At 45.3% G+C, this 13,072-nt stretch overlaps 1 protein-coding gene across 3 annotated transcripts in view; it reads right to left on the reverse strand.

Moving 5' to 3' along the window:
* Positions 1–13,072, reverse strand: part of MIP (major intrinsic protein of lens fiber) — a 52,528-nt gene that overhangs the window by 1,128 nt on the left and 38,328 nt on the right. For all 3 annotated transcript variants that reach the window (XM_033938704.1, XM_033938705.1, XM_033938703.1), the window contains exons 4-5: positions 9,461–9,625; positions 3,173–3,253 (exon numbers count right to left, since the gene is read on the reverse strand). In XM_033938704.1, coding sequence (XP_033794595.1) covers positions 3,173–3,253; positions 9,461–9,625 — 246 coding nt within the window. The remainder of the gene's footprint in view (positions 1–3,172; positions 3,254–9,460; positions 9,626–13,072) is intronic.

A 13,072-nucleotide genomic window follows, 5' to 3' on the forward strand; every position in this document is an offset into this window, starting at 1 on the left:
TACTCCTCTAGCAGCAAAAAATTAATACAGAATTTTAGCAAAGTATTATTACCTAACACTCTCAAACCCAGGGATACACAGAGATATATTAAATCAATATGGAGTTCATTCTACTATTCCCTAACTTGGCCTTCAGATGCTGTGATTTCCAGTGAAGTCACACTAAACTAGGGTTACCAGATGGCTATAGAAAAAAAAGAGGATGAATTGAGACATCCGGGTTTTACTTCCAGTGCTTTCAATGGAAGTAAAACCTGGGTATCTCAATCCGTCTTCATTTTTTCTAGAGCCATTTGGTAACCCTAGGGAGACATTTTCTCTGAACCAGCTGTAACCTAGTCAAAGACAGCCTGAGAATCCTAGTCAGCCAGCGGCCAGGCTGGATAAGCTGGAGTAGGAGCGCTTAAGTGAGAAAGGGGATGGGATTTGATATACTACCTTTGGGTGGTTACAATCAAAGTGGTTTACATCTTATAAACAGGTTTCATTTCTCCCTCCCTCTTCACCACTATCAAGTCCAACAATTCTCCCTCTTTCTTCCTTTCTCCATATACAACATCTCTCTTTCCCTCTCACGCCACACACCTGTCCAACAATTCTCTGTTCCTTTTCCCTCCCCCACCAGCAGTATTTCTTTCTCTCCCTTCCCACTACTTCACCTGTACAGCATCTCTCTTTTTCTCCTTTACTAACCCCCCCAGCCCATGCATTTGTCCTTCCCAACCCTCTCCCAGTATGTGCAGTATCTGTCTTTCCCAACCCCATGAGCATCTGTCCTCCCTGCCTTCCCAACTCCCTACCCCCTGCCTATCCCTGCCAGGCTCTGCACCCAGCCCCCTCTCTCCCTCCTCATCAGACTGCACCCAGCCCCCTCCCCGCCCAGACTCTGCACCTAGCCACAGCCACCCCTCCCCTCACAGACTCTGCACCCAGCCACCCCCTGTCAGACTGTGCTCCCCTTCCCTGAGTCTCTGCACCAGGCCCCTTCCTTCCCTCCCTCTCTCCTTCATCCCTGTCAGACTCTGCACCCAGCAACCCATCCCCATCAGACTCTGCACCCAGCCAGCCCCCTGACAGACTCTGCACCCAGCCATCCCATGTCAGACTGCACCCAGCCACCCCTATCAGACTCTGCTCCCGTCCCCTGTCAGACTCTGCACCCAGCCCCCTTCTTTCCCTCCCTCTCTCCCTCACCCCATCAGACTCTGCACCCAGCCACCCCTTGTCAGACTCTGCACTCAGCACCCCTGTCAGACTCTGCACCCAGCCACCCCCCGTCAGACTCTGCCAACCCCTGTCAGACTCTGCACCCAGCCACCCCCCCAGACTCTGCTCCCCTCCCCCATCAGACTCTGTACCCAGCCACCCTACCTCTGTTTGACTCTGCTTCCAGCCCTCTTCCCTTGCACGCTCGCTCTGCACCCTGCTCTGTCATCCTACCTCATCTGGCCTGGTTCTCCAGAGGTGCAGCAGGCAGGAGCTCGCTGCTAACCTGGCCAGTTGTGGCTGGTTTCTTCTGCTGCTGAGCAGCAATGAGTGGGAGTGTACTTAGGCGCTCCTGCTCGGTGCTCAGTGGCTCGAGGAATGGGCTGCAAAATGGCAAATGAGGTTCAACATGGATAAGTGCTAGGTGATGCATGTCGGTAACAAAAATTATATGCACAAATACAGGATGTCCAGTGCTGTACTCAGAGAGACCCCCTGGAAAGGGACTTGGGAATACTTGTAGATAAATCAATGAAGCCGTCCACGCAATGTGCAGCGGCAGAGGCAAAAACAGCAAACAGAATGCTAGGAATTATTAAGAAGGGGATCACAAACAGATCTGAGAAGGTTATCATGCCACTGTACCGGGCCATGGTACACCCCCACCTGGAATACTGCGTACATGAAAAAGGACATAGTACTACTCGAAAGGGTCCAGAGAAGAGCGACAAAAATGGTTAAGGGACTGGAGGAGTTGCTGTACAATGAGAGGCTAGAGAAACTGGGCCTCTTCTCCCTTGAAAAGAGGAGACAGAGGGGACATGATCAAAACATTCAAGATATTGAAGGAATTGACTTAGTAGAGAAAGAGAGACTGTTCACCCTCTCCAAGGTGGAGAGAATAAGAGGGCACTCTCTAAAGTTAAAAGGGGATAGATTCCGTACAAACGTAAGGAAGTTCTTCTTCACCCAGAGAGTGGTAGAAATTTGGAACGCTCTATAGGGGAAAGCACCCTCCAGGGATTCAAGAAAAGGTTAGATAAGTGCCTGCTGAATCAGAACGTACGCAGGTAAGGCTAGACTCAAATAGGGCACTGGTCTTTGACCTAAGGGCTGCCGTGCGAGCGGAATGCTGGGCACGATGGACCACTGATCTGACCCAGCAGCGGCAATTCTTATGTTCTTAAGGGAATGAGTTCCAGAGGAGAGGAAGTGTGCAGGAGGCAGAAAGAAAGAAAGACATATTGGATGCACAATCAGAAGGAAGTGCAACCAGAGACTCATGAAATCACCAGACAACAAAGGTAGGGAAAATGATTTTATTTTCAATTTAGTGATGAAAATGTGTCAGTTCTGATTATTTATATCTGCTGTCTATATTTTGCACTATATTTGTCTATTTTTCTATTGTTGTTAATGAGGTGACATTGCATATTTTAAAGTCATCTGCCTTGACCTCTTTGAAAAACTCCCAAATATAAATGATTGTTAACATTTTCTCTACATACAGTGTGATTTGTTTTTTTTATTTTGTGGTTACCATTCTGTATTAATAAGATTATATTGTGTGTATATGAAAAATAGATGGAAGAAATTGCATTACAATTAGTACTATTATTAGGGGGGGTGGAGCTTGGGTGGGTCTGGGGCAGAGTTTGGGCAGGGGTACTTGGTTGGTACATGTGAGGCTTAGGAGGTACTTAGCCTGAAGAAGTTGAGAAACACTGTTCTACAGCAACCGAAAGAATGGGAGAGGACCTGTCCCTCTATGTGCCACTTCTAGCTCTTCCTCCCATTGCCAGTCCATGCCAGCTGACTCTAAACCTCGCTCTTCTCTCTCATTGCAGTTCATATGACCCAGATCTTTCTGGAGCTAGCCTTTGTGCTAGCTTGTGGCTGTGAGAATTGTAATTTTAGCAACATTAGCCTGATACTCTCTTGGCATTCCAAAAGGATTACTGCTCACCCAGTGGTACTCCCAGATTCCAGTGACGATGGCTGGCCCAAGGGATCTTGCTGGGTTCATACTTCCTCCAGAGAACGAGCCCTGCCAAGAAAGAGAGAGAGAGAAAACAGAATGGAAACATAAGGGCTCAGCAAAATGAAAACAGGAGGCAACTATGATCCATGGTGGGATGTGCCAATGGCATGTGAATTGGGTCTGTCATAGAAGATGTTATTAGTACTGATATTAATGTATGGTACAGTTGTAGTATTATTATTATTGTAAACTGGAGATAAGGGTTACCCTAATTCCTGGTCCTATGAGGAGGGGGGGAGGGCGCAAGTGGTTCCTTATTATCACATGCCCCTGGGGTTCCATTTTCTAAAATGGTCCTGCCTCCCTCTTGTGGTACTCACATTAATGATACTAGGTTTGATTCCTAGCAGTAGTACCATACTCCATACTGTAAGCAACTAAGGATTATTCCTGCCACTTTGGACCACACATCAATTTCCCAGTAGGGGCCAAATGTGGGGTTAAGTACTGGGGGAAGGGCTATGATTATTTTTAGAAGGCGTGGGGCTTGAAGAGGCAAATGTTTTAAAATACAAGTGGGAATGTGGACCAAGTAGAAGGGGAAATTCCCCCCAATAGCCCACCGGGGATTTTGTCTGGGGAGTGGGAGAATGGACTTTTAATGGTAGCATTCTAGCTACTTTAAATGCTTCCCTGAGAGCACTGGTAGCTGCCCTGCCTGGGTGATGGGCTGGCTGGACTAGGAGTAGCTGATTGGTTCTAAGTAGTGAGGGCTACCAGGTGTGGGAGTGAAAGGTAGGGGCTAGGAGGATTGGGGAGATAGACAATGGGGAGGAACAGGATAAAAGGGAGAGTGTGTGATGGCAGGGGTGGGGGAAGAGAGAGACTGAAGGGGAGTAGTTGGTTGTGGCTGGTTGTGTATTTCTGCCAGTGGCCTTCAGGGTTCCATTAAAGGTCTGATTTGCTAAGATTTATTTTTCTTTATACATGAAGTGGGAAAAGGATGGATCTTAGTAAATCTGGCCTTAATTGGAGCTGCTGTGGACCCTCTCGCCTCTCTACCTCAGCTTCAGTGCAGACAAGGGGAAAGGGGAGAAAGTAGGGGGCAAAAGTTCTTAGCTTCTGGTTTCTAAGGTTTTGGGACATTATTGTGAATGTTTTGTTGTAAACTGCTCAGAATAGTAGATGAAGCAGGTTATAATAATCTATAATAATAAAATGCTAAGTGCGCATGCGCACTCCTACCTGCGTGATCCGTAGGTCCGTAGCGCTTAGCTGTGCCAGTGGCCAGCACAGAAATTGTAAAGCACGGGCCTCTCTGCTCTCCAGCTCCTCCAGGCATCGAAGCGGCTCTTCTGTCTGCCTTCCTCTTCAAAAAAGCCTGCTGAGGATCGCGTCCGGCTATAGTGAACCTCGCAGGCCGCTCTGCACCTCGGTAGCACATTCTCTCTGACGCACTGGATCGCATCAGAGGGAACGTGCTACCGAGGTGAATAGCGCCTGTGAGGTTCGCTACAGCCGGCTGCGATCCTCAGCAGGCTTTTTTAAAGAGGAGGGCACACACGAATGACTAGGACGCAAGATGCTGGACAGGAGGAGCAGGGAAGAGGTGCTGTTAGACAGGGGGGGAGGTAAAAGGAAGGGAGAAAGGCTGCTGCTGGACAGGGGGAGCAGTGAAGGGGTGCTGCTGGACAGTGGGAGACGTAAAAAGAAGGGAGAAGGTGTTGCACAAGGGGAGCAGGGAAGAGGTGCTGCTAGACATGGGGGAGGTAAAAGGAAGGAGAAGGGTTACTGCTGGACAGGGGGAGCAGGCAAAGGGTGGTGGTGGACAGCCGAGGAAAGAGAGACACAGAAAGAAAGAATGTCAAGGAGATACAAAGGGTCAAGGAGATAGAAAGAGAAAGAAAAACAGACACACACATCTATTCTAGCACCCGTTAATGTAATGGGCTTAAAGACTAGTAATAATAATAATTTATTCTTATATACCGCCAAACCATTAGTTCAAGGTGGTTTACAACAAAAAAAACTGTACAATCAGTGAATCACATACATAAACATGTCAAATATCTCTCGGAAAATACAACAATGGCAGTCAAGTCACATATTTGTCAAACAAGTAAGTTTTCAAAAATGTTCTAAATGAGTGGTAAGACTGAGCTTGGGGAATAAGAATATTGCAGCAAGAATTCATTGCACTAGCCTGAAATGCAAACATTTTTCCTAAGAATCTCTTGTAACGAAATGCTTGTACAGATGGAAAATAAACCAATAAACTTTATGTGTGTTCTTGTTTGACTTATAAAATTTGAAGTGGGAAGAGAGGTAGGCTGGGGTCAGTCCAAATAGTACTTTAAAACAAATACAGCCAAACTTAAACAGAACTCTAGCCTCGAATAGTTACCAATGAAGCTTTAAATAGTAGGGACTTACATGGTCATTTTTTTTAGGCCAAAAATCAAATGGACTGCTGTATACTGTATTATTCTGAGAGTCTAATAAGGATTTTTTTATGAGATCCCAGATAAACAATATTACAGTGGTCCAGAACTGACAAAATTGATGACTGAACCAATAACCTAAAAGACATTAAATCAAAATATTTTTTAATAGTGCGAAGTTTCCATAATACAGAAAAGCATTTTTTAATCAATATATCAGTATGATCGTTGAAAGATAATGAACGATCTAACGTAATGCCTAATATTTTGATCGTAGTGGTTATTGAATAGTTCTGTCCATTAAGAGGGAGTTCATTTTCGTTGATTTTATTATTGGGACTAGCAAGAAAAAAAACTTTCCCCCCCTCTTTTACAAAAGTGCGATAGCAGTTTCTAGCACGGGGAGCCGTGCTAAATGGCGCCCGCTGTTCCCGACACTCATAGGAACTCAATGTGCGTCGGGAGCAGCGCAGGTCACTCAGCGCAGTTTCATAAAAGGAGGCTTTTGTTTTTTCAGGATTAAGCTTAAGTTTAAATTTAATAGTCCATTGTTCTATTTGTGCCAGAATAAATGAAATCTGATTTTTGACTTCTGCCGTGAATGATGTTAAAGGAATGAATATACTGTAGTTATATCATCGGCATAGATGTAAAATTTGACCTGCAAACTCAATGTTGGCGACCTTGGACCATTTCTATTTTATTATAAAAGTTTTTAAATAAATAAATAAGTCTAGAAAAAATGTGTCAAGGCCTAGAATAAGGCAGCAGGCACTGACCTCAATTACAGGGTGTGCTGCAGTATGTTCTGCTCACTGCTCTGTTATCTAACTCATCTATGTGTGCTCTCTTGTTCTTGAATGGTGTTCTTTTCCAGACCTGTTTAACTTTTTAATATTGTAAACAGCTGTTAGAGTTTTAAAGAAGAGTGGTATATCAAGTAGGGTTGCCATATGGCTCCAGGAAAAGGAGGACAGGTAGAGACATCTGGGCTTTACTTCTATTGAAACCAATGGAAGTAAAACCCAGATGTCTCAATCCGTCCTCCTTTTTCTAGAGCCATATGGTAACTCTAAAATTATCATTCATATGAGGGGGTGCTGAAAAGTTCTCAGCTCAACCAACAAACTTCCTATATTCTGAGCGTTATTTTGCCACTGTAGCTGAGAGTGAGAGGGGCCAAAAGAGACTACGAGGAAAAAATAGCCAAGGAGGCAAAACCTTCAAGCTGTTCTTTCGATATATCAAGGGGAAACGACCCGCGAAGGTAGTGGTGGGGCCGTTGGATGACCATGGAATAGAGGGAATACTAAAGGAGGACAAAGCCATCGCCAATAAACTGAACACATTTTTTGTGTCTGTATTTACCGAAGAGGATATACACAACATACAGAAAGCCGACAGGCTATACACAGGAAACGAAGACGGGAAACTGACATGGTTGACGGTCAGTCTAGAAGAGGTATGCAGGCAGATTGATAGGCTTAAAAATGATAAATCCCTGGGATCGGACGGCATCCATCCAAGGGTAATCAAAGAACTGAAAGAGGTTATAGCTGAACTGCTCCAACTAATAGCCAATCTTTCAATCAAATCAGGAAGGATTCCGGAAGACTGGAAAGTGGCGAATGTTAAGCCAATCTTCAAGAAAGGTTTGAGGGGAGATCCGGGAAACTACAGACCGGTGAGTCTGACCTCAGTACCGAGAAAGATGGTAGAAGCGCTGATAAAGGACCGAATCATTGATCACCTTGACGGACACAATCGATGACCAGCCAGCAAGGCTTCAGCAAAGGAAGATCTTGCTTGACGAACTTGCTGCACTTGTGTGAGGGAGTAAACAGGCAAATAGACAAGGGTGACCCAGTCGACATTGTATATCTGGATTTTCAAGGTCCCGCATAAACAACTACTTTGAAAAATTGTGAGCCATGGAATCAAGGGTGAAACACTCACGTGGATTAAAAACTGGTTGGCGGATCGGAAACAGAGAGTGGGGGGTAAATGAACAATACTCAGACTGGAAAAGCGTCATGAGTGGAGTGCCGCAGGGTTCGGTGCATGGACCTGTGCTCTTCAACATATTTATAAATGACCTGGAAATTGGTACAACGAGCGAGTTGATTAAATTTGCAGACGATACAAAGTTATTCAGAGTAGTGAAGACACAAAAGGATTGCGAAGACCTGATATGTGACATAAACACGCTCGAGAAAAGGGCCGTGACATGGCAAATGAGGTTAAATGTGGATAAGTGTAAGATGATGGATGTCAATAACAAAAATCTTATATACGAATACAGGATGTCTGGTGCGGTACTCGGAGAGACCCCCCAGGAAAGAGACTTGGGAGTACTGGGGGAGAGTGTGGCACAGTGGTTAAAGCTATAGCCTCAGCACCCTGAGGTTGTGGGTTCAAACCCACGCTCCTCCTTGTGACCCTGGGCAAGTCACTTAATACCCCCATTGCCCCAGGTACATTAGATAAATTGTGAGCCTGCTAGGACAGATAAGGAAAAATGCTTGAGTATTTGAATAAATTCATGTAAACCGTTCTGAGCTCCCCTGGTAGAATGGTATAGAAAACAGAATAAATAAAAAAATAAATACTGGTCAACAAGTCAATGAATCTATCCACGCAATGTGTGGTGGCAGCAAAAAGGGCGAACAGAATGCTAGGAATGATTAAGAAGGGGATCACGAACAGATTGGGGAAGGTTATCATGCCGCTGTACCGGCCATGGTTCGCCCTCACCTAGAATACTGCGTCCAGCATTGGTTGCCGTACATGAAGAAGGACATAGTGCTACTTGAAAGGGTCCAGAGAAGAGTGACTAAAATGGTTAAGGGGCTGGAAGAGTTGCCGTATAGTGAGAGATTAAAGAAACTGGGCCTCTTCTCCCTTGAAAAGAGGAGACTGAGAGGGGACATGATCAAAACATTCAAGATACTGAAGGGAATAGACTTAGTAGATAAAGACAGGTTGTTCACTCTCTAAAGTTAAAAGGGGATAGATTCCATACAAACGTGAGGAAGTTCTTCACCCAGAGAGTGGTAGAAATCTGGAACGCTCTTCCGGAGGCTGTTATAAGGGAAAACAACCTCCAGGGATTCAAGACAAGATTAGATAAGTTCCTGCTGAACCAGAACGAATGCAAGTAGGGCTGGTCTCGGTTAGGGCACTGGTCTTTGACCTAAGGGCCGCCGCGGGAGCAGACTGCTGGGCATGATGGACCCAGCAGCAGCAATTCTTATGTTCTTATCTGATTTTGTTTAAATGTCAATTTGCAGAAATGAAATCATGTGGTGCGACATTGTTCCAGATCATTCACTGAGCCATATCCATATCATTCTCGTCTTGGTTGGGCTGAGAACTTTTCAGCACCCCCTCATGATAATTTGTATACACCATGAATTGATTAGGCAATAGAGCAATGGAAGGTAAAGTGATTTGCCTAAGATGACAAGGAAATCCTGGCTTCAAAGGTCTTAGCTTACTGCTGCTGCACCCATAGGCGGCCAGCTAGTGGAAGACTTCATGCAGTTTTTGACCACAGGTGAGGATCCTCAATTTAATGACAATAGGGTTACCACTGGGCTCCTTGTAACAAGAAATAGGCTAAATCCAGTCCTAGTTTTACCCCACTACATGACTATATTTTTATTTTTTAGTTTCTTGTCTCTCAATTGGAAAATTAGAACACAGGTCCATAACATGCACTGGGGGCTAAAGCCAGGACTGAACATGGAGCCAGCTGGCAACCCTAGATGAGATGCTCCTGAGGAGCTCCTTCAGCTCATGCCTTCAAGCAAAAACCAGAACAATTCCTTACTGAGGTCAGTGCTCCTGCTGTCAGGGAGAAGCCAATGGCCAGGCTCCCTGGCTCCCCTAACTCCCGCCGCCGATGATCCTCCACTGCAAATATGGTGAACACCAGCTGGAAGGTAGAGAACAGCTCCATTCCCAGAGCATGCCCAGCGTTGCAATCGCTGCGGACCTGGAGAAACAAACAACCGATCACCAGAAGTGCCAGGGCTGACATCATAAACCTGCAATAGTGTTAGCTGGAAATAAATGAGCCTATCCATCATGAAGAAGCCAATCGGTGCTGGGACCAGCTTTTGGTGTGCCTGGGGCAGATATTTAAAACTACACCCTCTTGCCTCTTGATTTACCAGCGGATGTATACAGCACAGCGCTTTCTCTCCTTTGGCAGCAGAGAAATGGCTCCAGTATATCTTCTTCCTTTCTGTCTCCCCTCCTGCCCATCATGTCCATTTCTCTACCTTTTTCCCCTACTCTACCCTATGTGCTGTATCCCTCTTTTCGTCCTCTAAACTAGAGCTGTACCGAATATTTGATTCAATTCAGCCCCAAATAGTGTCCCGAATACATGATTTGTCCAGCTTCGGCCTCATTGTTCTTATCACTCTTTTTGGTTTACTTTCGTTTTGTATTTGATGAAAATTTCAATAAACATATTTGAAATCATATTCAACTGAATAGTGATTTAAACTCCCCCCCCCCCTTTTTACAAAACCGCGCATGAGGTTTTTATTGCTGGCCCGCATGCTGAATGCTCTGCACTGCTCTAACTCTCATAGGAACTCTACGACCGCTAAAGCAGAGCAGAACATTCAGCACGCCAGCTGGCACTATAAACCTCTTGCGCAGTTTTGTAAAAAGGGGGGAGGGTACATTTGAATACGAATAATCTGGGACTCACTGTGCTCAATCCTACTGAAATAAACACTTGACCTCAGATTTCCCATTGCTTTCTTATCATTTGTTATGTGAAAGCTCAGTGCCCATTATTCGTGTTCAGCCGAATAATATCTTTAATTATTCATAGTTGACCAAATAGTTAACCATATGCTATTTGGTACAGCTCTAGTCCAAACACTCCATATCCTGCCTCCTGCTTTCTCTTCTAGTCAAGAAAGATCTCTCCATTCTCTCCCACCTTGTCCAATAGCTCCTCTCGTTCACTACCACAGGAAAACAGTCCAATTATTTTGGATTTAACCCACACATATTTCAGCTCAAGGTGAGTTACATTCAGGTACACTAGGCATTTCTCTGTCCTTGGAAGGCTTATAATCCAAGATCCCAATATTCACAACCTTGCAACCAGGCAGGATATGCTCCTGCCCCATTACATAGCACTCAGCACTGGCCGCTGATATTTGGTGGCACTTAACCAAGTGAAGTGTTACCCTGTAAGTTTGGAAGTGAGATAATGGAGAGTTACATGTATGTGAGATAATGGAGAGGTGTGCCTTCACCTGGAATACTGTGTCCAGCACTGGTCGCCGTACATGAAGAAGGACACGGTACTACTCAAAAGGGTCCAGAGAAGAGCGACTAAAATGGTTAAGGGGCTGGAGGAGTTGCCGTACAGTGAGAGATTAGAGAAACTGGGCCTCTTCTCCCTTGAAAAGGGGGGACATGATCGAAACATTCAATATAATGAAGGGAATAGATTTAGTAGATAAAGACAGGTTGTTCACCTTCTCTAAACATAGAAAACATAGAAACATAGAAGATGACAGCAGAAAAGGGCTACAGCCCAACAAGTCTGCCCACTCTGCTTACCCACCCCCTGTCTATGCCCTAATGACCCAATTTCCTTATCTTGACCCTCATAGGGATCCCACATGGGTATCCCATTTATTCTTAAAGTCTGGCACGCTGTCTGCCTCGATCACCTGCACTGGAAGCTTGTTCCAATGATCAACCACTCTCTCTGTGAAGAAACACTTTCTGGTGTCGCCATGAAATTTTCCGCCCCTGAGTTTGAGCGGGTGCCCTCTTGTGGCCGAGGGTCCCTTGAGAAAGAAAATATCATCTTCCACTTCGACACGTCTCGTGAGGTACTTAAATGTTTCGATCATGTCTCCCCTCTCCCTACGTTCCTCGAGAGTGTAGAGCTGCAATTTGTTCAGTCTCTTTTCGTACGAGAGACCCTTGAGCCCCGAGATCATCCTGGTGGCCGTCTGCTGAACCGATTCAATTCTGCGCACATCTTTACTGTAATGTGGCCTCCAGAATTGCACACAGTACTCCAGATGAGGTCTCACCATGGCCCTGTACAACGGCATTATGACTTCAGGCTTTCGGCTGACGAAACTTCTATTGATACAACTCAATATCTGCCTTGCCTTAGATGAAGCCTTCCCCACTTGATTGGCAGTTTTCATGTCTGCACTGATGATTACTCCTAAATCTCGTTCTGCTGAAGTCCTAGTTAAAGTTTCTCCATTCAAGAAGTACGTCCTGCATGGATTTCCGCTTCCGAGGTGCAAGTCCTTACATTTCTTAGCATTGAAGCCTAGCTGCCAGGTTGAGGACCAACTTTCCAATGTAAGCAGGTCCTGCGCCATATAATTCTGTAAACTGCATTCACTTACTAGTTTGGCGTCATCGGCGAATAGTGTTATTTTACCTTGAAGCCCTTGAGTCAGATCCCCTATGAATATGTTGAAAAGGAGTGGACCCAGGACCGAGCCCTGCGGCACTCCACTGGTCACCTCCGATGTTTTAGAGAGGGTACCATTAACCACCACCCTCTGAAGTCTGCCACTCAGCCAATCATTGACCCATGCAGTTAGTGTCTCTCCTAACCCCATCGATTCCATCTTGCTTAGCAGCCTCACTGTCAAAAGCTTTACTGAAGTCCAGGTACATGACGTCCAAAGACTCTCCCAAGTCCAACTTTCTTGTTACCCAGTCAAAGAAGCTGATGAGATTGAATTGGCAGGACCTACCCTTGGTGAATCCATGCTGACTGGGATCCCGAAGATTCCCTTCATTCAAGATCGTGTCCAATTTGCTTTTAATTAGTGTTTCCATGAGTTTGTACACTATTGATGTGAGACTCACCAGTCTATAATTCGCAGCCTCTGCCCTGCAACCCTTTTTATGCAGAGGAACGACATTAGCTAATTTCCAGTCCAGGGAAACTTTCCCCTACTTAGGGAGAGATTGAATAGCTCAGCCAACGGTTTCGCCAGGACATCGCTCAATTCTCTGAGCACTCTTGGGTGCAAATTGTCTGGTCCCATGGCTTTGTTCACCTTGAGTCTTGCCAGTTCAGTGTAAACTTCACCTGGTGTGAACTCAAAATTCTGAAACGGGTCTTCTGTGCTTTGTGTTGCCTTCAACTGCGGACCGTGTCCCGGTGCCTCACAGGTGAAGACTGAGCAGAAGTATTCATTTAGTAGTTCAGCTTTATCGGAATCTGCTTCCACGTAACTTCCGTCCAGTCTTCTAAGGCGTACTATCCCACCTGTGTTCCTTTTTCTGTCACTAATATACCTGAAGAAGGATTTGTCCCCCTTTTTAATGTTTTTTGCCAGAATTTCTTTCACTCTAAGTTTTGCCTCCCTAACTGCCATTTTGACCGCTGTAGACCTGGTCCTATATTCTACTTTTGCCTCTCTTT

The sequence above is a fragment of the Geotrypetes seraphini genome, chromosome 3 (assembly GCF_902459505.1).
Source record: "Geotrypetes seraphini chromosome 3, aGeoSer1.1, whole genome shotgun sequence".
NCBI lineage: Eukaryota > Metazoa > Chordata > Amphibia > Gymnophiona > Dermophiidae > Geotrypetes > Geotrypetes seraphini.